The 26,373-nt window shown below is 35.4% G+C and overlaps 1 protein-coding gene across 5 annotated transcripts; it reads right to left on the bottom strand.

Moving 5' to 3' along the window:
* Positions 1-1,623: 1,623 nt before the first annotated feature.
* zgc:86598 lies at positions 1,624-25,969 on the bottom strand. 5 transcript variants are annotated; one of them, NM_001002164.1, is given in 14 exon segments: positions 1,624-2,027; positions 3,037-3,126; positions 3,909-4,057; positions 4,964-5,064; positions 5,947-6,048; positions 7,685-7,795; positions 9,020-9,103; positions 11,013-11,072; positions 11,154-11,204; positions 11,336-11,437; positions 14,968-15,079; positions 16,921-17,051; positions 18,528-18,600; positions 25,928-25,969. In NM_001002164.1, coding segments are annotated over 12 exon segments (1,182 nt in total). In that variant the 5' UTR covers positions 17,022-17,051; positions 18,528-18,600; positions 25,928-25,969; the 3' UTR covers positions 1,624-1,908.
* Positions 25,970-26,373: the final 404 nt, after the last annotated feature.

The raw sequence follows: 26,373 nt of genomic DNA, 5'->3' as shown, positions 1-26,373 counted from the left end.
CTAGCTTGTTTAAACCCAGCAGGTGTATTTGTGTGTGTGTGTGTGTGTTGAAGCAAGGTTGGAACTAAACTCTGCAGGGCTGTCTGATGGATCTTTTTGTCTAGTCACCAAGACGATTTCTATTGGAATGGTTCCAAAATATGATAGAAATTCTGTGAGTGATGCTTTTTTGAAAATAGCAGCTTGAAAATGCTTTTTTTAATTACCACAACACACACCTTATTAAAACTCTTTCAATGTCTCTTACCTGATGTTACAAAGAACATACCCCATAGTTTTTCACCTCTGCTCAAGGACTAAAGTTGTAGGGTTTTATTCTCCACAGGTCTGCAATCTTTTAGAAATTGTCATCATTAAACAAGTTGTAAATAGTGTCAAGCCTCTGGCTGTCCAAAAATCACATACTTCCCGTACTATATAGTATGTAAAAACAGTATGCAAGCCGAGTAGAATGTCCAAACTCATGCTATTTGAAAAACAGTATGCGAAGTTCCCAGATGTCCTACTACTTCTGGCGAGATTCTGAAGTGCACATCCAATGGACCCTAAGCTATCCCATGATTAAGGTTGTCACGATACTGGAATTCAGTACTAAACGATTTCCCATGAACATTTGAGCACGTTCTTAATCAGTGCTGATTTGCCATTGTGTTCACATTTTCAACAGAAATTACTGTAGCTTCGTCCGAAACCGCCTACTACTCAGTAGGTACTGCATTTGAATTTAAACGTACTACACGGCCGATAGAAAAGTACATTCTATACAGTATGAATGTGAAAAGTATGAATGGAATTCGGACGTACTACATCCGCCATTTTGTCATGGTCACGTGACCTACCTGCGTCAGTTGCGTCCCTTCAGTTCCATTCATGAATCCTCTCGCGAAGAATTTATCTCGCCGGAACTAGTAAGTCATCATCCAGGTATTTCTCGCCAACTGATCTTCGAATTATCTGAATTCGGACATACTACTCAGCTCGAATACTGATTTTAGCATACTGTATAGTACGGAAGTATACGGTTTCGGACGCAGCCCATGATTAGCCGCAAAGGTCATCAGTTCACCGAACTCACCGATGTTTACTATGTAACCACAAATACAGGGACACTGTCGATCAGCTGGTTTGTCTATAAGCTGACATACAATCTATCTGCTCATGAATTGCAGCTTCAAAATGCTCCAGTGTCAGAGTATCTGTGTTTACACTCCGTAAACAGCGGTGAGTTCGGTGAACCGATGACCTTCACGGCCAATCACAGTCATTTCTGTTGAGCATGTGAACACAGTAGCAAATCAGCACTGATGTTAGCGGCAAATGGACATTTTTTTTTTATTTAAGTATCAATTACTATTGAATTCCCTTATCGTGACAACACTTCCCATGATGCATTGCGAGAAAATTAATGAATGGGACAAACTGATGCGGGAAGGTCACATGATCATGAGAAATCCATTCATACTGCTCACATTCATCCTGTATACCACATACTTTTCTAACAGTCGTGTCGTAAACTTAAATTGAAAACTGGCATCTACTCAAATAGTAGGTGAACCAGTTTGACAAACATTTTCAGGCTTGCTAAAAAAAAGTTTGCATTATTTAAATAGAAACGGAAGCAAAGTAGGGACATATAAAATAAATTTTATTATCCATTTTTCAGAATTTCTACACTGTATTGGCTTCTATATAGACACCATCATCATCATCATCATCATCATCATCAGGAAAGACTGCCGGACACTGACGCAACATAACAACTGTCTGCTGTGTGTCCGAGCTTCAATATATAATTATTGTATGGAAAAAAAGAAATGAAGAGAGAAAAAAAAGAGAAAAACGAAAGAAAGCTAAGTGAGTCTCTGTGTCTGGTTAGTGTACTGTGGGCCAGGGCAGAGAGACGGAGGTTCAGGGCTGCGCTCCGGCGGCGGCAGGAACCTGTGTGGCGAGAGCACTGGGAGATGAGATGACTGGAGAACCTGCCATGTTGGCCATCGGCTGAGACGACGACAGAGACGTGACGCCTCCTGCTGGACACAAACACATGTTAAGAAAAGAACACAAGAGAAATGTCAATTCATAGGGTTTCTGCATGTTTCACAAAATGTGTTTTAGTAATTAAACAGTTTTTTGTTGGTTTATGGTATATAATACGTTTTTTTTTTTCAATCGGAACAAACAACCTACCATTCAAAGTATTGGGTTTTTGTAAAAAAAAACTAAACATTTTGTAGCAAAGATGCATTACACTGATGACATTGACAAAAAAAGACTATATTACTTTTAATGTTTTATTTATAATAAAATTAAATATTACAAATATTTATGCATTTATAAAGAAGGAAAACTCCTGATTTTTAGATCACATTAGAATGATTTATAAAACTTTAAATCAAATGACAATTAATTTAAAATGACAATTTACAGTATATTCAAAGAGACGGACACATTTTTAATTGCGTTAATATTATCAGCTTTTACAATATTTGAAGAAATCAAGCAAGCAGCAGAGATATTGCTAGGTCCACACGGAATCTACACATGCAGAAATCCAGATTATTAGCCCATCGGGTCTATGTATTTACTTGTGAAAATGTGTGTAAATTTTTATTTATCCAGTTTTTAACTTCAATTACACTAATATTATTGTAATATAATAATGTTTTTTTTTTTTATAATAATTGTTTGTTTACCAGATGAGTGGATCTCATTGGATTTTCATTGTAAACAAATAATAAATGTTAAAAATGTATTCTTTTTATTTAATATATTACGTTTTTAGTTAAATTCTCAGCAGAAAAAGTCTGAGGATTCTGTATGACCCTAGATATTGGTACAAACCTAAAATAAATAAATAACGGTTTCATGTTCTAAAAGGATTTAAAACATCATTTAAACAGCATTTTAGCATTTCAGTTATGAGATCTGCAGAGCTTAATTACTTATATTTTCATTCACGTCTCCATTTAAAACGTACTTTGTTATCAGGGTGAAATATGTTCCAGAAATGCTGTGGACAGGATTAGTGGGACTGACCTGTGATCATACTGGACGTGCTGACTGGAGTGGAGCCAGTGGACAGTCCTGAAGTGGAGCCCATCCTCGCCTGGTCCTTCACTATGGGATCTGGAATGACACGAGAACGCATTGATTAAACTGAGGCATGTAGAAGCATCAAATTTAAATCACAAAAATCAATAATATAGATTTAATCAATTCAATTTGACGAGAGAAGTTTTTTGGTTATTATAATTTAATTAACACCTTAAAATTAAGAGCTTCCCTTAAAGGTTTATCCAGAAAAAATAAAGGGAAATTCAGAAGAGGGTAAGTTAAAGTGATGGTTCACCCAAAACAAAAATTACCATCATTTACTTACCTTTGTCTTGTTCCAAATCTGTTGAATACAAAAGAAGATATTTTGAAGAATGCTAAAACCTGTAACCACTGATTTCCATAGTATGAGTCTTTTTTTTCAATGGAAGTGAATGGTTACAGGTTTTCAGCATTCTTCAAAATATCTTCTTTTGTATTTAACAGATGAAATAAAACCGGAATAATTTGGCACTACTTGACGGTGAGTGAAAAGAGAGTACATTTTAATTTTGGGGTGAACCATCCCTTTAAAGGGACATAAAAACTTAAGTCATTTGGATTTTTGTTTTATAAATAATTGTAAAACATTTCATTTTGATTAAACTTTGAATACTAAATTAAACTGCTACATAAAATTGGATTAGCAATACAGTCAAACACAAAATAAGGATTTTTCTTAAAAAATTAAGACCCTAAAACCCTCTTAATAATTTAGAAAATCTTTTGCTGATGCTTCGATATTTTAAGCTGTGTTACAGATGCCAAAAGTTGATGTTGCTCTAGATAGTCAGTCAGAGAGAGCAGAAACTGACAGAAGTAAGGGTGCTCCATGGCCTCGCGGGCGGTCAGTCTGGCCTGGTGGTCGTAGCGCAGGAGTTTATCCAGGAAGTCCAGAGCTTCAGTGCTCACCAGATGCTGGTTCTCACTGTGCACAAACCGCTCCCACCGCTTCCGGGAATGTCTGGAGGGAAAAGAAAGCACAGTTCAGCAGAAATACACACAGGGCAAGAAAATAGTAATAATTTTAATAAGTAATTCCTAATTTTAGTAAGAAGTGCCTTTAGAAACATTTTTTTTTAATATATATATTATTTTAATACATTAGGCTTTGATTACTCGTATAGTTTGATTATAATAGAAGAAACTAGTGCCAATATGGAGTAAAAAATATTTAATTTGAAGCTTCTGATATTTACTTGCTATAACAGTACAAACTATCATCAAGACATGCATTAAATTAAGCAAAAAGAGCTCTTAAAATATGACAGGAAAGAAATATGGTGTTAAATGGATGTGTTTGAGATATTAAAACATGTAAAAAAAGATATTATATATATATATATATATATATATATATATATATATATATATATATATATATATATATAAATAGGGGCCACTGTGTTTGACCTTAACATTACATTTCATATTATGATTACATGCATCAGAAATTGATTGCTTTTTAAAGGGATAGCTGACCACAAAAATGTATTTATTAACCCCAGAGTTGCTACAAACCTTTATGGGTGTTTTTCCTCTATTGAACAAAAAAAACCTGTAACCACTGACTTCCATTGTAGGAAAACAAATACTGCGGAAGTCAATGGTTACAGGCTTCCAGCATTCTTCAAAATATCATGTGTGTTCAACAGAAGGAAGAAACTCAAAGTCACCCATTTTTATTTTTGGGTGAACTATCCCTTTTAAGTTGCCCTCAAGTAAAACTTCAAGCGCTCAAAATTAGAAATATCAACATCATTTTGATGAACTCTGTAATCACTGACTGGAATTGAATGCTTGTGAATCAGACTGACATAAATGAATGAACATCCAGTCCTAATAAGCACAATCCCTCATATCTCTGCACCTTCCCAAGATGTCATTGAAGCGCGGGTCCAGCTCAATGTTGTATTTGTCGATGTAGTCGTACAGGTCCTCTGTGCCCAGGACTTTGGCAATCCGTACAAGCTGGAAATGAACAGGCAGAAGAGGTCAGAAACAGCAGAGGGCAGCAGAAGCACATCTGCACATCCCAACACATGTTTCTGCTTGCTCATCCTCAAAAACACAGCAGGAGTAATATAAATAATAGATTTATTATTGCTTACGTTTGATATTTTATTGTACTTATAATATTTAGTATTTTATATTATTATATTATGTTTTTGATGCATCTAAGTGTGTATCTATACAGTTTGTTTTTTGTATTCTCATTTTTTTCCCTTTGTTCTTGATGGTTGTGGCTTATGTTTGTTTAAAACATTGTTTTTAAATAAATCATAAAAAACAAGGCATAGCTGTGGAATTTATTTACATTTTTGTACATTATCAAAATCATAAAGGAAAACTGTTCATTTTCTTTATTTTGCTCAATATATACTTTTATTCATTGATTTTATGTATTAACATCACAAGAGAGGATGTATTTTATACAATTTGTAAGACTTCATTACATAATTTTTCTTCATTTTATTAAAGCCATTGATATATTTTACATTTTTTAAAAATCCAACATTTAAAACCAATTAGAAAACCTAAGAACTGAGTACCGAAAAGCAACTTGTTTACAAGCAACATTCTCATTTTTTTGGCCATCTACCATAACTGTGTGACTACACAAAAAATGTCCCAATTCATTGATAATGCATAAAGCAAGCAACAAAAATATTTATTTTTTGTTAGCACAAGGGACTTTGGAAAACTAAAATGCATTTTAAAATTATGTATTAAATGCATGCACTTAATGCATTTAAAAATTAGTACAAAATTAGTACGAAATGTAATTCTTTCACTTCTCTAAAATGATCTGGCAGTAAAGGTATGAAAAGAGCAGAAAGCAGTAGGTCTCACCTGATCATAGTTGTCGTGGCCATGGAAAAAAGGCTCTTTCCGGAAGATCATACTGGCTAACATGCAGCCTAAACTCCACATGTCTAAACTGTAGTCATACATCTGAGGAAGAAAAACACGAGCTTCAGAAGAACAGCAAACTACATCTTCCACTGCTTCTTTATGTGCAGATTTATTTGTAAGAATGTAACGATTCTCACAATCCACATGACTGATCTCTCAATATGATTTTATTTTAATACATATACAAAATTAGTGGAGGGTTTAGAAATGACCACGTGTCCTTCTATTATTTATTTCTATTATATGCTGCACAATTCCTGGTAAAATAAAACATATTTTGTCAAATTGCTTCTGTTTTAAAACAAACTCTGAACTAAATAACATAAGTATATTTATTTTAAACAAAATAAGACTTTGTCTGTGCATTTTTTTTTTTGCTTGGAGTTTTTATATTTGTATTTATCCTGACAAACACTGAGATTCTCTGCACATGTACAATGTTGCCCGGCTGATGATTTATGAACTAAAAGGTAATACTTCAGTGAATATAATGCTTTTTAAGGCCTAAAATTAAGTTTTTGATAGTTAAAGTCAGTATGAACCGGAAGTTGTTTTTGTTTGTTTGTTTGTTTTTTCATATTGTGACACAGTTGGATGTAGTAAAGTAGTCAATTCATTCAGAAAGATGGGGAAACGGGTTTGAGGAGAGTCATTACACCCTAACAGACTCCTCCTGCTCACCATTTCTGTTTGCTGTCAAAACTGACAGCTGGAGGGGCGTGGTTAAGTATGTTACCCACGCCCAATACCTCAGACAGACCTAATCTGCCAATTTAATTGAAAACAAACAGGAAGTGTATTTTAATATTTTAATTTCAGATTACAAGGGCAAACTATTGTTTTTTTCTTAATGACATGCACAGCTGAATTGTTCACCACAAAACAAGCAACGTGACCAAACAAAATAAATTTGGTAAGTATTAATCTCATTTGTACTTCCAGACTTTTTAAAACCCCCTGGAGAGAGAGTGAGATCAAACAAAACTAAGAACAAATTAGCCAAACGTCTGACTGCTTTCCATTTGTCATCAACGTTGTGCTTTTTATTACTCGTCATGTTTACCATCATTGATTTCCTAACAGGACTGAACTGGTAAAACTGGCTGAAATGAGCAAGAGCAATCAGCACTTCAGCGAACCATCATCTCTGCTGGTTTTTACAAGCTAGTTAAATCTCATTCAATCGATGACAGTAAACAGAGAACATGAAGTCATATGTCACTACACTGCTATGAAGACACGGCTTCCTCAATATCAAAATCCACACTCATCTTCAGTAAACACAATGGTCGCTTCTGTTCAAAACATGATACATATATAATGTTATTAGTATATAATGTTATTTTTTTTTCAAAAACTTCCCAAATTATGTTAGAATTTTTCACAGTATTTCCTATAGTATTTTTTCTTCTGGAGAAAGTCTTTTTTGTTTTATTTCGGCTAGAATGAAGGCAGTTTTGAATTTTTTTTTAAACCATTTGAAGGTCAAAATTATTAGCCCCTTTAAGAAATATTTGTTTTCGCTTGTCTACAGAATCTTTTGTTTTACAATGACTTGCCTAATTACCCTAACTTGCCTAATTAACCAATTTAAGCCTTTAAATGTCATTTTAAGCTGAATACTAGTATCTTTAAAAATATCTAGAAAACACTGCCCCATGGCTGTGATTCTCACCTGATAGTCCACCAGCAGTTCAGGTCCTTTGAAGTATCGAGACGCCACCCTGACATTGTACTCCTGACTGGGGTGATAAAACTCTGCTAAACCCCAGTCTATCAGACGCAGCTGAAGCACAAAACACACAAGCAGAAGAGAATCACTTGTCAACTCACTCAACATCTTCCAGGATGAGGCAGAAAACGTGCCTTTTATTAATCTCATTCACTCAAAATAACTAGATCTGCATGATGCTGGATAAACTCAGAATTAAGATCATGATCCTGAATAGACAACAAGTGAATAAAAATAAATAAACGAATGAACAAAAATAAATAAATAAACAAATAATGTACGAATACAAATAAATAAATAAACAAATGAATAAAAATAAACAAATAAATAAACAGAAATAAATAAACAAACAAATAAACAAATCAATAAAATAAATAACCAAAAATAAACAAATGTATAATAAAATAAACAAATAACGAATGAATACAAATAAATAAACAAATAAACTAATGAAAATAAACAAACAAATAAACAAATTAATATAAATAAACAAATAAACAAATGAAAATAAATAAAATGAACGAATAAAAAACAAATAAACAAATAAGTAAAAATAAATATTGAACAAATAAACAAATGAGTAAAATAAATAAACAAATAATTAAATTTATAAAAATAAATAAATATTTAAATAATAATAAATAAATAAATGAGGGCTGTCAAGCGATTAAGATACACGTTTAAGATAAAAGTTTGTATTTACATAATATATATGTGTACTGTTTATATTTACTGTTTATACCAGGTCTTACTGGAAGAAGAGACAGTACTGTCTCAATGTGATCTCCTGGCTAAATAAAGGAAATAATAATAATAATAATTATTATTATTATTATTATAATATGTATGTATACATGCATATTTTTTATTATTTTTTATTATAAATTTTCTATTTGATGTATCACATTGCATCTTCTATTTAACGTCATGTGAGCAACATTGGCTATCTTCTGGGCAAAGCACTTCAGAATAATACAAACATAATAAATACAAAAAAACAAACATCTGAACAGACAAAAAAAAAAAACATTCGTTCCTCATTTGAAGCATTAAGGTGCTTTTAAAAATTGATTGATGACAACCATAGAGATCAGCGTTGAAAAGACTAAACCCTGAACATGTTTTAACCACAGATGATGACTGATTTGAATGTATGACAGCGATTGTCATGAGTTCAATAAACATGCAAATTGCGATGATTTAGAATTAAGATTGCATGGAGTGTCCAGCCAATCAGATGTGAGGAGGGTAATGGCGTGAACTGCAGGAGAACAGTACCTTTCTGTGTTCATGGTCGATCATGACGTTGTGTGGCTTCACGTCTCTGTGCATGATCCCCATACTGTGGCAGTAATCCAACGCCTGAGAGAAACACACAGATGCTTAAAAACACACTACACAGACAGCTTTTAAACAAAATATCATTATATATCGGTTTTATTAAACCGATATATTTATAAAAATAAGAGTTATCTTTAGAAGACATCTTTAGAAATTGAAAGAAAATACAGTTAAATTCAAAAGTTATTGGGAAAACAAAATGTAAACTAAATTTGAATGAAAACTTTCAATGTTTTTATTATAGAACAACAACATTTTTCTTGACATTAAATCATATCAATGATTTTTGATGAATCATATAGCACAGAAGAGTGGAAAACAATACTGAAAATACAAATTTCAGGAATACATTACATACTAAACTGCATTACAATATATCAAATAACATTTTACAGTGTACAACTAGGAGTCAATGACAAAGTGAGGGAAACGCTGTATAGCATGAGTGGTGAAGGTAAAGAGGTGAGATCAGTGAACAGACGCTCTTTCTGCTGCAGTGACGCAGCTTCACCTGATCCAGATTAACACACCTGAACCCATCCACAGTCAAACGGTCACTTCCCAGAATTCCCACACAACTCAACTCAAAAAACACTCCAAGGCCCCATTTCACCTGGTATTAAGGTGCGTTTTCAGTGATCCAATCACAAGCAGTCATCAGAGATGATTAATGATGTTGCTAGGTATTAGCTTGTGTTCAAATGTCATTTTTCCCTCTTATTTCGTCATGCTCTACATCATAATCTGGCTGTTAATGTTGGTCAGTGGTTCTCAATACTTGTGCTTGTGGGCCCCCATTACGTATGTTTCTCTTACCGCTTCAGAAATTTGCTTTATTAGACTAAGCGCCCAGTTTGAAACCATGTTTAATTCAAGGTATAACATGCACAAGACATGTCTTCCATCTAATGACACGATTAACGTTATGTTATGTGTATTTATATAGTGCATTCATCGTGTATGGCCATGCACCCAAAGCGCTTCACAATCATGGGGGGAGGAGGGTCTACAGGCTCCAACCTGAATGATGTGACTGCTCACCACACACCAGCTATAGGGAGAGTGGAGAGACAGTGATGAAGCCAATTCGGTAATTGGGATGATTGCGAGGCCATTATGGGTAAGAGCCGATAAAGAGAATTACACCCTAATCTTTATGAGCAGTGCCATGAGATTTTTAATGACCACAGAGAGTCAGGACCTCAGTTTAACATCTCATCTGAAAGATGGTGCTCACTGGCAGTAAAGTGTCCTCTTCACTATATTGGGGCATTAGACCACAGGTTGAGTGCCCCTTGCTGGCCTCACTAACACCACTTCCAACAGCAACCTTGTTTTCCCATGTGGTCTCCCATCCAGGCACTGATCAGGCTCAGCCCTGCTTGGCTTCAGTGAGTCTTGAGCTGCAGGGTGATATAGCTCTATATACACTATAGAAAACAAAGCACAGTTCCTTCTTGGAGCTTTTCTAATTAGCTGGTTATCTAAATGAGGGGGGTCTTTTTTCCCTCATTTTAACACATGAGAGTTTACTCTATAAATGCAAACTAATCGAACATGTTTTCGACAATCTTTAGAAGTTGTTGAATGTAAACAGGCTCAAAACATTTCAGAAACTGCCATTTAAACCAGCATTTACCCTTATTAACTTGACATCACATGCAAAAATGCACTTTTTACCGCGTGTACACAGGCCTAAAAATGCAAGCAATAAGATCTTTCAGTAGCACTTAAAGGCAAAGTGTGTAACATTTGTACAACTGAAAGTGGCAAAATAAAAACCGGCTCACTCAGATCCAAAATGTCAGCATCAATGAGTCAAATTTAGTAAAGTGGGAAAGATACTTGGAATATTGGAAATTTAAAAAACAAAAACAAAAATCGTTTAATTTCTGTGAATGGATTTAAGATGATATCTGAAAGAACTTACCTTTAGGATCTCGTACATGTAGAACCGAATGTCATAGTCTGATAGTGTTTGATACAATTGCTGCACAACAGAACAACAACATGAGTGAATTGAGCTTTATTTCATCATGCAATAAGCTGAGGTAGATTTAAAGTGATTTACCTTGAAGTCTGTGTTGTTCACATGTTCAAAAACCAGAGCCGGAGTTCGAGACTTCAGGGAGAAACATAAAAGACTTCAGTCAGACACATATTTGAAACCTATTTTAAAGAAGTATACGCACACAGTTGATTTCAAATGCTGTGTTTCAAGTGCAGTTTTATACTGAGAGAAAGCCAACTGACCACTGGATCTTTGATAATGTCTAGAAGTGTGATAATGTTGGGGCCGCCTCTCAAATTCTCCAAAATTTTGATTTCTCGCTTGATTTTCTTCTTCTTTACTGGCTGTGTTTGGAAACAAAGATGGAAACAAAGAACAAAATCATTAAAAGTAAACAATGCAATAGCAACACCTTTAACTACTGTACAATCGCATTTTAAAGTTGAACATTGTGGATATGGATGTGTTAAATGTAGCTATTAAATAAAAAAACGATAATATTTATACAATCCCAAATCAGAAAAAGTTGGGACCGTATAAAAAAAAACGCAAATAAAAAAAAAAGTAATTTCTAAATTTACTTTGACTTGTATTTCATTGCAGACAACACAACAAACCTTATTTAATATGTTCCTCATGGTTTTATTAGGGATTGTTTATACAAAATAAGCACATTCCAATTTTGGTTCTTGCATCACTTTTCCAAAAAAGTTGTGACAGGAGCAGTTTAGGGCTAGTAATCAGGTAAATTAGTTAAATAATGATGTGATTTGAAACAGGTGATGTCAACAGGTGATTGTCATTTTGTGTTGGTACAAAAGCAGCATCCAAGAAAGGTCTAGTCCTACGGGAGCAAAGACGGGACGAGGATCGCCAGTTTGCCAACAAATATGTGGGAAAATTACTGAAATGTTTAATAGCAACGTTCCTTAAAGACAGATAGAAAGACATTCGGATATTTCACCTTCAGCAGTGCATAACATTTAAGGAATCTGGAGGAATTTCAGAGTGTAAAGGACAAGGGCACCAGCCTACGCTGCTTGCTACAATATGTAGTCACATCCACAGCTTCCAGTTAAAACTGTACGGTGCCAAAATGAAGCCCTATGTTAACGGTGTCCAGAGGTGCTGTCGACTTCTGAGCTCAGAGCCATCTGGGATGGACGTCCACAGAGTGGAAACGTGTACTGTGGTCAGATGAATCAGTATTTCAATGCAAAACCACGTTCTGCAGACATTCGGAGGAAGAAGATAGAGATATTTGACTGGCCTGCCTGTAATCCTGACCTGTCTCCGATGGAGAATGTGTGCGATGACGTCGTATTGTAAGCCACCTTAAGACTTGTTTGCAGGAAGAATGAGACAAGTTACACCTGAAACACTTCATCACTTGGTGTCTTCAGACCCTGTGTTAAGTGTTATGAAAATGATCTTTTAATTAGTGTTATTATTGATATTTTTATTATTGTTGTCGTTATAATTATTATCACAACAACAATTACCAATTTGATAGTTAGATATGGTCATATTACAGTGATAATTTTATTGGCACTTAACAGCTTTTTAAAACAGCAAGCTAGGCTGCAATAACCACTAGATCAGGGCTTCATGACTGTCACTAATTAAAAAACCCTAAACAAGCTGAATTTCATGTTGTCTTGAACGCAGTGACATCTGATCCAAGCGTGTCTAGACTGTCCAGCTTCATCCTTCATGTCTCCAGCTAGGGGAAGTTCATTATGCACGTCAGGCTACATTACAGGACAACGGCGCTAATCTTCAAAACTATTTATCACTTAGCTTGAAAAGAAGCTCTCAGCGCATCAGGTGTTATCGATAAAATCTAGAGCTTTCTCTGGTTAAGAGCAGGAATTCGCCAGGCGCCCATTCATTTGAACACCGGCCAGCAGCTTCTGGTTTCGATACCATCCGCTGCCTTCCATAACGTAAACAGCCTTATCTCAGCAGAAGCTCTCAGAAAACCAGAATCTGGAGAGGACTGCGAGTCTGAGGGTCTTCACTGTACACAAACCGTTGAATCAGAACTGCACAATAGATGTCTCATGTCCATGCACATCAACTTGTATATGCTCATCTCAGCACTTTTCCTTCTGCATTCACACTAGCGATGCTGTAATACTCAAAAGTAATATTGAACTGCTGTACCTCTACTGTTCAACTCTCAAATATTAATTGTTTTTTCGGTTTTGCATCAATGTAAAAAAAGTATTTTGCATATTCCCTATTGATTTATTTACTCTCTGAATGTTACTGGAATTTCAGTGCCAATCAGACTAAGATTTTAAGTGCGTTCTTAAACTTCTGATTGGCCATTGTGTTTCCTGCTCTACAGAAATGACTGTGATTAACCATGAAGGTCATCAGTAACAATCTCACAGTGTGAACTATCAGAGACAAGATCTGAGAAAAATTGCAGACAATTCACCAACACCCATCAGAAATTTGCCATGGTTAATATCGGGACTTCAATTCAAATTCTCGCCTTGCGAAATGTTTTGATTGAAAATAACATCTGCGATTACCTACAGCCAATGAGAAAGCAGCAAGACAACAGGATGTTAGGGGAGAAGTTAAAAGGGCTTTGTTTTAGTCTATTTGGACCCAAGAAATGAAGGAAAAACTAGTGTAAATTTGGCAGGAGCACCCGTGTCTGTTCGACGTGTCATCTGAGCAATACCACAACCAGATTGAAAAAGAAAAAGGTTGAGGAGAAATTGCCAATTCCCTTCAAAGGATAGGTGAGCAAAATAAGTACATTTTCTACCCCACTTAAGGCTTCTTTCTCATTATGTAGTTAATAACAAAAGATAAACAAGCGTTGTTTTCATGTGACTTCTCATGCGTGTTTGGTTGTAGGACGTAGTTTGTGGACCAAAACAAAGTTGATGCGATTCTTCCTATTGTAAAGTCATGCAGTGTTGAACCCCGTCCCCAACCAATCTTGCCTTGTAAACACAGCAGTGATTGAACGCTAGCCCAGGAATCTGTTCTTCGTACGTGCATTACTCAGCTGGGTTTGGTTATTGACGATTTGACACGATCTAGGATCGTTTCGTTCTTCAAAACTCATCCAAGAGTTGTTGTCATAGCAACAATTCTGGTAGGTCAAACCTGCTCGGGGGCAGGCTCATTTCATATTAACAGGATTAGATTAGGTCAGTCCAAGCAAAGGTAATACTAATATTTTCTTACAGTAGTAGTTATATAAGTTATATACACTCGGGAAAACAGTAAATGTATTTTTTAACTATATATATATATATATATATATATATATATATATATATATATATATATATATATATATATATATATATATATATATATAAATAAATAAATATATATATATATATATATAAATAAATTATATATATATATAAATAAATAAATTATATATATATATATAAATAAATAAATTATATATATATATATATATATATATATATAAAGTTAAAAAATATATATTAATAAAACTTATGCAATTTACACTTCAAAATAAAAGTACAAAGACTGCCACCTGGTGGTTCAAAGTGAAAATTTATTGTTAGTAACTTTTCAGATACAAACGTTTATTTAGACATTTTAATCTGATTATTGAATTTGTTTGAAGAACCAAATTAGCCAGAGATCAGTTATCAAGATTAAAAGATTCAGGATCTGTCAAATCATCTTAGATTATATAAACGAGGTATGAAGAACGGACCCCAGATAGTCATGCAGTGTGAAAATATCTGTGACTTGACTACTTTGAAAATCATGCAGTTTGAACTCGGCATGAACTGAACCCGTCCCGATTTCACCGATGGCTGGTCAGAACATCATTAAATGGATCTGAAATCAAAGCACTGCTCACCTTCAGTATTTTGACGACTACCTTCTCGTTGTTTGTGATGTTGATGGCTTCGAACACTTCGCTGTACTTTCCTCGGCCGAGTTTCCGCACCAGCTGGTAGTCATCTTGATTCCTGTTGACAAGACCGACAGCTGTTATCACAAGTGCAAATAAAATGCAGCTCCGGACAAATGAAACCATCACCACTGTGTGCCTGCAGAGAAATACTTCACACAACTCTCTGCTAATAGTCCCGGGAGTCTGACAGAATGAAAAGACACTGAATATTTCAGCATTAATTATGTAAAGCTTTCAAACCAAGCAAACAAACTCCACTGCTGTCTATTACTGTGGTTTTATTCATCAATAAACGCCTCAAGAGCCCTGAGGTTAGCTCAGTTTGATTTGTGGTTCAGGGTTTGTTTAATGCTTGTCGTTAAGTTTTCTTGGTTTGTTTGATTCAGACAAAAGGACAATGGTACATTTAGTCCAAGTTCAGTATGCATTCATACCACCATTTTAAAGATTAACATAAAGATGCTTTTATGATGACATATATTTTGTGAAAGAACATCACAAAAATAATGATTAAACTGACAAATTTGGGTTCAAAAACAACACAAAATCTAGCCCACAGTGAGTGCAAACCTCTCATATGTATCTTTAATCTGCATCAGCACATGTAACCTCTTGTTAGAAAGGAATTCCGTCATTCCCAGTTCATAATAGTCCAAAAGGTGATGATTATAGTTAAACATGGCAGTTTGTTCATGTTTTAGGTAGCTAAAAATAATCATTTGCTCCTTTGTTTTTCCGGCTTCTGCTTTGTTTTTTTTCGCATGATCAGCTCGAGAAGTTTGTTATTTCAAATATAGATGTGCACACGAGCGATCGCGAGCTCTCTGGAGAAAGTGAAGCCGCTCGCATTTTTAGACGGGCTCGTAAAACAACAGGACACGGCAGATTTCGTTCTTCTTGGCTTTGTTGCTGTTTGAGCTCGGGTTGACCATAGCTTGTTCTTATATGTATATATTATTACTATGTAATGTCTCAGCTGTGTATTTAAAAATGGCGGTTCCTTTGTTTTTATTCTCCTGCTTGCGCTAGTGACATTTTTCTGTAAACCAATCGCATTTAGCTGTGCACCTAGCTCCGCTTTTAGGTACCCTTTTGACTTGTTGTTGGCAAAGAGTTCCCAAACAATGGTGCGGTAAGGTGTGTTTTTTGGTACCTTTTGACAGTGGAAACAACCATAAAAGCGGTCCGAACCATACCGTACAACTCTGTGGCAACGGGCCATATGTATTAATTATATTAAAAGCCTTTACCATTTTGCTGGGAGGGCAGTGGCTGGTATTTGAATGTTTTGGCCATGTCGCATCTGGGACAAGCAGCCAAATTGCTTGTTGCATCACATGTTGTTATCAGAAACAATTCTAATATGCTCATATTTTGATAAACAATGCTGTGTTGCTTAACATGTCTATGGAAACCAATAAACATTGTTTTTTCTGGACACCTCAATGAATAGACAACTCAAAAGTACAGTATTCACTTGAAGAAAAAAAATAATATTTAATATTATTTTTAAATAATTTTATTTAATATTTAAAATAACTAAATATCTTCAGTCACATTCGACCACTTTTTATGCATCCTTGCTGATCTATCTACATGTATGTACAATATTTTTTAATGTAGAATGCACATATTCATTATTCAAATCCTGACTTTTCCAGAGCCTCCTGACTTTTCCAGGGCTGGAAAACATATTTAAAAACACAATGACATTCCCAGATTCTCAATTACTGTGATAATCATAATGTTTCTGGTCTTTGACCTTCCAGACATCTTGTAATGCAACCCAAACTGCATAACTACAGGAATCATTTCAGAAAACCTAGAACATTAACTCCACATTTACATCAAAACCATAACCCACAATTTCATCACAAACTGAATGAAATCCCTTACCCCCACTCTACGACGTGAGACTCGTAGTCCCAGTATTCCCGCGGTCTCTGTGTGTTGACGTCTGGATAAACGCGGGATCGACTCGTGACAGGGCCGGACATGATCTGGACGTATGGCTGCTCCTGTCAGGGCTGTGAAAACACACACAAACAACAGTCAATACAGGCACAGAGTTATCAGGCCGACACACATCGATCAGATCAACATCGATAAAACGCTTGAGGCCTGAAATCTGTGGCCTGTTTGCACATGGACCCAAAGAATGAGAGGAAAAATGAATCTACAGCTGGGGTGTTTGTCTTTACAGGCCCCCGGCCACGACACGGACCCCTGACTGTCTGATAAATTGGATTAAGACTCTGAAACTCTGCCCAGACAGAGGAAAGTTTAATCTAGATGCAAGCAGACCGAGGAAGAGTCGACCAGCTCAGTCTAAAGAGCCTCACCGCATTCTTTCAGGGTTGAAAACGCATGAGATGCCTTAATGGAATAGTTCACACAGAAAATTTTAATTCTGCCATTACTTACACTTTACTTGCTCCAAACCATTCTGTATTTATTTTTACAGCTTCTCAGTAATTTTTAGGTTTGGTTATACTTTTAAGGACACAACATTGTGCTCTTTGTAGATTTCTATACATTCATTCATTTTCTTGTCGGCTTAGTCCCTTTATTAAACCGGGGTCGCCACAGCGGAATGAACCGCCAACTTATCCAGCAAGTTTTTACACAGCGGATGCCCTTCCAGCCGCAACCCATCTCTGGGAAACATCTACACACATATTCACACACACACTCATACACTATGGACAATTTAGCCTACCCAATTTACCTGTACCGCATGTCCTTGGACTGTGGGGGAAACCGGAGCACCGGGAGGAAACCCACGCGGACGCAGGGAGAACATGCAAACTCCACACAGAAACGCCAACTGAGCCAAGGCTCAAACCAGTGACCTTCTTGCTGTGAGGCGACAGCACTACCTACTGCGCCACTGCTTCGCCAATTTCTATACATTATAATTGATTAATCACAGTTAAATGTATGTAGATAGTAGTTGAAGGTGTGTAGTTGGAAGGTAAAATAGACAAAATTGTGCACATATGCAACCAAAACAGTCACAATGTTAAGCCCTGCAAATTCAAGCAGGTTCAAGCACTTTGTCCAAAATCCAAGCACTTTTCTAACCTTGAAAACATTATATTAAAAATCAAGCATTTTCCAGGATTTCCAGCACCCGTAAGAACCCTGTTATAAGCATGAAGATTGTGTCACAATCCTATTCAAAAATGCTCACTAAATCAAACCTTGATAACGAATCGCACACAACATAAGAAAATGACACTAATGGGAGTACACCATACTTTATATTAGATATTAGTTCGTGCCAGATGGGATTTTGGCTTGATCATCATTCCAAGAATTCGTGCCTCCTCAGAAGAACACTGAACCTGATATCACATGACTCACAAAGCCGGTATTCACTACAAAGATGGCATGATCTAATCTGGAGATGAGCGGGGATCAAATATGCAGACACATTTTAGTTTCCCCGATGTGTCAAATAAGGTTTGGTAGAACACGATGGCCATTTAACCCAGACTCACCTTAAAGTGTTTACTTGTGAGCAGCCTTGGGGAATCTTGTGCTGATTTTAGAAGAGGTTGACAACCCAAACACCTGTGAGAGAGCACAAAAACAACAAATGCTGTCATTTCTCATAGGCATGGGACGATAACCTTGTTCAAGGTCTACCGCAGTTCGGAAAAGTCAAGGTTTTTAAAAAAAGTCTACATTTTTTGCTATACCATTCCTAAGGTATTAGTAAATTTCTTTTTTTTTTTTTTTTTTTTTTACATTTTTTTTTTGTTTTTTAGGACAGCAGTATCTTCATCAGAAATTTTCTCCAAATATGCCGTTTTCAATTGTAAAAAATCTGGTTTTAAAACACATGAAGACAGCAGAAGTCAATTATTCATTTGAATCATTTAGCCTAACATGTTTACTGTTCCAAAATACTTTAAATGTTTCCCAAAATAAAATATATTGCAGGACTCGTAATGGCGACCATTTTGGTCGCATATGCGCCCGAAATTTTACCTATGCGACCTCAAAATATATTTGGGAGCATGTGTGCGAGTGCTAAAAATTGTTGTGTGACCAGTTTTTACTGCAAAATGTTCACCACATGCGCGGATTTGGGAGACATTCACACAGAATGCATCTCTGCATTTAAACCGCGAAACGCAGCACTCAGGATTCGTTTAAAACAGTTGCCATATCAACTTGCTGCAGTAAACAAAGCCAAGTCCGTAATGCTTGCCCCGCCTTCGCGCTCTTCTTATTGGCCCACTGCTCTAGCACTGAAATATCAGCTGACAATCACTCATTCAGTGCCTTCTGGCTTGTGATGACAGAGAGAGCTACTACTGCGAAAAACTGTAAAGGACTAAAGATGAGAATGAAGATAACACTGACAGATTTTGTTTTAGAAACCATGGCATCTAAAGTTACAAATAATGACACATCTTACTAGTGATCATGTGCTGAATGTTAATCCACCATTTACAGTTTTCCAAGAGTGGATAAAAGACTTCCATTGGCTTTAAGTTCACTATGAAAAGTCTGTGGGATGGAATTTTCAGGTAACTGTTTGCCACATCTAGCACGAAAGCATCTGTTTAATCCTTCATCTAATCGCCAGATGCTGTCCGCCGTGCAAGTGGCAGCTATATGTCAAATTTAACACCACGTACACCATCGCAAACGGGCTTGGACTGAGTAAACTAATATCGCTACTCATGAAAAGTATTGCTATTAACATGACGTATGCATATAATATGGTAGAGTATATGTCAAAAACATCAGTGCAATATTAGACACGACCCGTGAGAACAGCACAGTTATATCGTTAACAGATTCATCCATGTCAAGCAGTGCGTGTGGGGCCAGTGAGCGCTCCGTGTACCTTTTGCTCACTCAGTTATGTTAAAAAAATCTATTTTCTTGTGATATCGGGATTTCGTTGAGAAATATTTTCCTCACACTTGCATATATATAGTTTTGCTTGTTAGTTTGATTAGAGTTGATTTCAAATGCAATACACATGTTTGTATAAGACTTGTAGTAACGGTGCTTATGAGTGCGACTAAATTTTGGCTGATGCGCCTACATTTTTAAAGTTAGGAGCACCGGTGCTTCCATGTAAAAAGGTAAATTTCGAGCCCTGTATTGCATACAAAAGGGGAAAAGGGTTTTGGTTTTTTACCCAGACATTTAAAAAGCATATATTTTAGAGCAATAATCTCAATACTGTGATACCGTGATATTAATATCCAAGGTTATAATGCCGTCAAAATCCTATACAGGCCCATGCCTACATCCGCCAACCCAAAAGGTCACCATTTTTAAGGTGTTAATCTATTTAAAGGGATAGTTCACCCAAAGATTAATATTTACTCACTCTTAATTGGTTTTAAACCTTTATAAGTTACTGTTTAAGCTGAACACAAGAGAAGATATTTGGAAAAACTGTTGAAACCTGATCTTCAGAAGCCTGTAATCATTGACTTTCCCTAGTAAAAACAAATACTATAGAAGTCAATGGATGCATTTTTTTAAAATAACTTCTTTTGTGTTCAACACAGACTCAAACAGGTTAGTGACAAGTGAAGTATGAGTAAATGATGACAGAATGTTCAGCTTTGGGTGAGCTTACTATTGTTATCGGCATAAATTTTATTGCGTAGATATAATATTATTTACCAGTCCAGCCCAAGCTAAAAGCTAAAGAAACTGCAAAAATACTACTGCTTCAGATTAAAAACACACTTCAAGAATATCACACAAACATTACAGCCTGAGTGTAAATGTGACAAGATTTTATACAAGAAAACACAAACAAGAAAGTAATCTCAAGTGTGCTTTATGTATTTGAGCAATTCCGTGCAAAGTCAACCTTTGCATGAACAAAAATTAAGTTTTCACCAAAACACGGGACTCGTTTCTGGGGTATTTTGGTAAGCAAGTATTCTACAGTACTTTAGAAATACTCAAAAATGCATCCGTCAGTGTTTTAAACTATTCTTCTATTTGATTTAACAAAGTGTCACAAGTGGCAATTTCACATGTCACATCCGTAACAGAGAGATATCACATCCATAACAACATATTTTTCTCATAAATGTGAGAATATTAAATAGAACAAAATCAATAATTTTTGTTTTATCGAGAATCAACTCTTTTCCTTTTGATTATTGTCCTATAACTCTGTGGTCAGTAGTTCTGGAAAATATGGACAAAAGTTTTAATATATTGTTAACATTAACCTTATGCAAATTTATGCTTTGAGTATTTACTGCAAATGTCACACCCATAACACTAAATCTCTTTTCTGTTTTGCTAATGAAAAGAGTTTGCATTTGTGCACCTCAGAGCAACACTGCAGTGCTTTTTTTCTGAACGTCTCTTGTTTGGATTGAATGGAGTGAGATAAATGATCATCTTATTGTTCAGAGTGGAGCTGTTTACATTATGGGAGTCAACTCATATCGTTCAACCATCAGCATGGAAAGACAGGTTTGCAACTGCCGAGAAAATACATACGTTGACTTTCTGTCACATATACCTAAAACATTTGCTTACCACTAGCATGATGTAGTGTTATCACGATACTGAAATGTCTGACTTAGAAATGATACCATGAAAATGATAATGATTTCCGATACTGTGGGGAACAAATCTTGCAAAGTAAGCAAATGAAGTAAAAAGGGAAAAACAAAACAAACTAAATCATATTAGGCTTGCCTTGGTACTGGAATTCGATACTGAAATTTTAAAAAATATCCAGCTAACATTTGAGCGCTGAGCATATCCTTAAACAGCGCTGATTTGCCATTGTGTTCACTTGCTTAACAGAAATGACTGTGATTGGCCATGAAGGTCATCAGTTTGTCAAACTCACCGCTGTTTACTGCGTTTACCCACAGATACAGGCACACTAAAGCATTTCAAAGTCGCATCGATCAGCTGGTTTGTCTACAAGCTGACATACAAGCGATCCACTGATGAATATATATATATGTGTATATGTAATACAGTATATGTGATTACACCCAGTAAACAGCCTTGAGTACGGTGAACTGATAACCGTCACGACCAATCAGTAATTTCTGTTGAGCATGTGAACACAATGGCAAATCAGCAGCGTTTAAGAACGAGCTCAACACCGCTCAAATATTTGTGGGAAATAGACTTTTTTTTTATTTCAGTGTCGATTGGTAGCAAACTCCAGCATCGTGACAACCCTAAACCAGTCCAAAAGGCAATATAAAAACTAAATTACTGCAATCTCATCTTATTTTCTGATCAAAACAAGTGTTAAAATTATAACATTGTTATTACCTATTCACATCCCTTCTGGTGAGAAAAGAGAGTGTGAGAGAGCAAAGACGGTTTCAATACTAACCAAAAGCAAGATTGTATCATTTTAAATGTTTCAGTATCTATATTTATCAAGATTTTTGATAACACTAGTATAAAGATATAAATAATATTTACAAAATGACTAAATGATGTAAATTATGAAAGCTAATAGTTTTATTTTATGCTTTTTTTTGTGCCACAAAATACACTTTAATCATTTGGATGGGAGCAATTTTACACTTCATAATGGTGATGCAGAGAGGAAAAGAGAATATCTGTATGGTGAGAGAAAGTTGTAAGCTTAAAAGGTATTTTTACAGTTTGCATTTTCTTTTATGTTGGACGTGTAATCAGTTATTGAACTATTTCAATAAAGTAGACCTATTATGCAAAAATCCCTTTTATAAGGGGGTTGAACACAGTTCTGTGAGCACAGTCTGTGAATATAACTAACCTTTAATGGTAAAAAATTAGTATCTCTATTTTTTTATTATCACACTTCTTAAAAACACTTGATTGACATTCTCCCTTTGTACGTGTCATCAGAAGGGGAAAGCCCCGCCCATTACTGACCAGCTCTGACAGCCCTGAATGAGAAGGATTAGTTTTCAATCTCCTGCGTAACTCCGCCCTCTTTTAAAAAGACCATCTCATTTACATTTAAAGCGCCAGTCACCAAAATGGCAAAATTAGGATCCAAGCCTAAAATGGGCAGCTTCAAAGAGTTATAAAACATTTGTGTGGTATTTTGAGCTGAAACTTCACACACACACACACACACACACACACACACACACGGAACATCAGAGACTTGTCTTACATCTTGTATAAAGGCGCATAATAGGTCTGCTTAAATATTTATTTTATATATTATTTAAACATTTGCCTACAAGTTCCATGGTTTCCGCTACATTCATTCTTTTATGGCGGGACGCCACGCCAAAATTCATAATGCCAAAATAATAATCGCACCAAAACGTATTAAAGCGCAAGTGAATTTTAACAGCACAAACTTTTCTGTAACCATAGTAGTGCTGTGCGTTATTTGTTTAACCCTTTAAGGTTGCGTGCTGACTGACTGGCTGGCTGGCTGGCTGACTGACTGAGACAGACAGTGGAGTGGAGTGGTGCGTGAGGCCAGCAAACACCATGTATAGCCGTTTCACTTTGCTTCAGGACGGTATAATACCGCTCGGTGGGTATTGGAAACATGCATAAATATTCCTAGCAAATCTAATAAATGTTGGTCACATACTCGTAAACGCACTAAATCGCACTTCAGCAGCATTTATTTGAGAGCGCAAAAGAAGATCTGCGCTTGAGCGGCGTATATTTGAAGGCGTGCAAGAAGTTTTGTGAACGAGCAGAGGAAATCGACGCACAAGCAAAGAAATCCGCATGCTGTAGGCTACTACATAAATGCAATCTCGACTTCTAATACTGCGCTGACGACATTGCTGCCACAGCTGGAAAAAAATCCTAGAGGAAACACTGAGTTCCAAATGCTATAAGATAAATTGCATAATATGCTTAAAATATATCATCAGGCTATGAAATGTTTGTGTTATAGTCAGTACCATGCACTAAATTCCAATACAAAGGCTTCAACAAGTCAGGTGTGAAAACACCCCTGGTGTCATTTTTATTTATTCATGACAGGTCTAATCCTGCCAAGATGCAAAAAAAAAAAAAAAAAAAAAAAAAAAACACTCAGCAAAACACTGTTTAATTGTCGTTATTAAACAAGAAATTTAAACATCGAGACTTTTCTATCAATACCACACACACCTAATTAAAGGTCAACTGATATTGAATGTTTACTGATTGCAAACTGCTTCAACACCAGCATCACAAGCCTGCAGAAACTGCAACACTGCATTTTTATTTTATTTAATCATTACTTTTTGAAGATTGATAATCCTATTACAGGCATATTCAAATTCCTGTTTATCCATGATCACATTTAAGACCTCCAAAATAATATTTAAGACTTTTATTACCATCTCAGCGCTTGAAATTTGACCAAATTAACACATGTTAGATCAACTCTACAAAAACCACTAAATTTAACAATTTACTTCTGAAGTTCAGACAAAATAAAACGTCAAAATATGTTGAAATATTAAAGCATCGTCATCCAGTGTGAAAGATAGATTGATGTAAAAATTAAAGCAAAGTTTAATCAGAAAATTACTTATAAAATATATAACAATAAACTTAGATCTTTAAAATATAAAATGTTTTTAAATTACATCTTATAAATGTATTTAAAAACATTTGTTTTTGATGATAAAAAACACTTCTGATCTTTGACGAACATCTATGCTTTGCTAAAAAAATAAATAAAAGATTTTATGCTTGGTGAAATTTAAAAAAAATTATTTCTAGCCTTCGAAATCCTTTAAATCATTAGAAAAATAGACTCCTGAACTAAATACTGCATCCTTTCAATCAGTTTTGATTTATTAAAGTATAAATCTACCATTATTATTAGAATTGTGTCTATTTATTTACTTATCTAATTTAATAAGTAGTTTAAACAAACATCAAATGTCATTTTAGTGTATAGTAAGTTAACCCTTTCTTTCTTTGTTTATATATTGTATACTTGGTTAAATAAAAAAAAAATTTAAAAAGTATTTCTAGCCTTCAAAATCCTTAAAATAATTAGAAATAGAAGCTATTGAAATAAATACTGCATCCTTAAATCAGTTTGATTTCTTAAAGTAAAAAACTACCATTATTATGAGAATTGAGTGACTTTTTTTTCTTTTAAATAACCAAAAGTGTTAGAATTATTATTAAACACGTCCATGCTGCCTGAAAACAGATCCTAGATAGTAACTCACTAGACTTTAGTTATTATACATTGAATTAAAGCATCAAACCAGCATCTTTCCATTCAGTATGGTGTTTAAACAAATGAACACATTTAAAAACATTATTTTGCAAAGATATAAATCTCTATCATCACATAAACCAAATGCACAAATGTTTAAAAATCGCAGAACTTTTAATTATCAATTTCAACAATTTACAGTCCTAAATGAAAAATCCAGCAAACACCACCTGCAGCCTTTTCATACAGGATTCAAAAACGGGTAATTGATCATTTTAAGCCTTTATAAAACAAAATTCACAAACCTATAATAAAATAATGAGGTAAATAAAAGCATAAAGGGCAGAAATCAGACAAGGAGCTCTAACACTCATTCAGTTCAGGATGAGGAGCATCAGTTTGGAGCAAAACTGACAGTCTCTCTTCATTTCACAGACTCAACCAGCTATGTTTTACAATCAAATCTACACCCAAGCATACCTACGACATATTTCAAGCCATAAACACTTAAAACCGCATCAATTCATCGAGTTTTTCAAATAAATCATTAGCATATTATCACGTTAGCCACAGCCATGCTAACGTTCCATCATCTACCATTAAACACACTTCTAAAGACACAAGAGAGCTCAGACGGCGAAATAAACTCTCTCATCGTACTTTAAATGATTTAAGGATTGTGTATATGATAAAATTGAGCAGAGAATGACTGAAAGTATGAATATAAAGGGCGGTTTGTTTTACCTCTCGGCTGTGTGGTAATATGGCGGCCGCGGTGAGCGCGAGGAGACGCGGTGCTCCTCCGGTCCTGCAGGGGGCGCGTGGCGGCTGCGGATCTCACTCATACCCGCTTCCGCTCTCAAGGACTGGTCCTCCCACTGTGTACTGAACTTTATTTATTATTTGGTGACATTTTTGACCAAACTTCATTTATGTACACTCTAATTAATGAAAACAAACCCCGTCTTGTTTGCTTAAGTAAAGCTGTACATGTGTCATAGAGAGAAACTCTGAATACAGTAAAATATGCTGGGTCCACACAATTGTTTTGAGTTGAGACAACCCAAGGAATTAAGTTAACTCATTAGTTTTTACAAATTTAAGTGGATTGAACATAAAACAATTAAGTTGTCCCTAAAAACTCAAGAATTGTCTTGTTTCAGCTCATTTTAAATAATTAGCTTGAACAG

This window comes from Danio rerio, chromosome 19 (assembly GCF_052040795.2).
Source record: "Danio rerio strain M-AB ecotype USA chromosome 19, GRCz13ab, whole genome shotgun sequence".
Classification (NCBI taxonomy): domain Eukaryota; kingdom Metazoa; phylum Chordata; class Actinopteri; order Cypriniformes; family Danionidae; genus Danio; species Danio rerio.
The sequence above is the reverse complement of the archived record's forward strand: the minus strand, read 5'-3'. Positions and strand labels throughout refer to the sequence as shown.

What these genes read in the sequence shown, in the direction of transcription:
- zgc:86598 (XM_087294309.2), bottom strand. Translation starts at nt 17,021, where the DNA reads ATGTCCGGCCCTGTCACGAGTCGATCCCGCGTTTATCCAGACGTCAAC. An exon ending in AACTGCTGGTGGACTATCAG is followed by an intron (nt 6,049 to 7,684) that starts GTGAGAATCACA and finishes TTTCTTCCTCAG; the next exon opens with ATGTATGACTACAGTTTAGA. An exon ending in CACGTCCAGTATGATCACAG is followed by an intron (nt 2,031 to 3,036) that starts GTCAGTCCCACT and finishes GTTTGTGTCCAG; the next exon opens with CAGGAGGCGTCACGTCTCTG.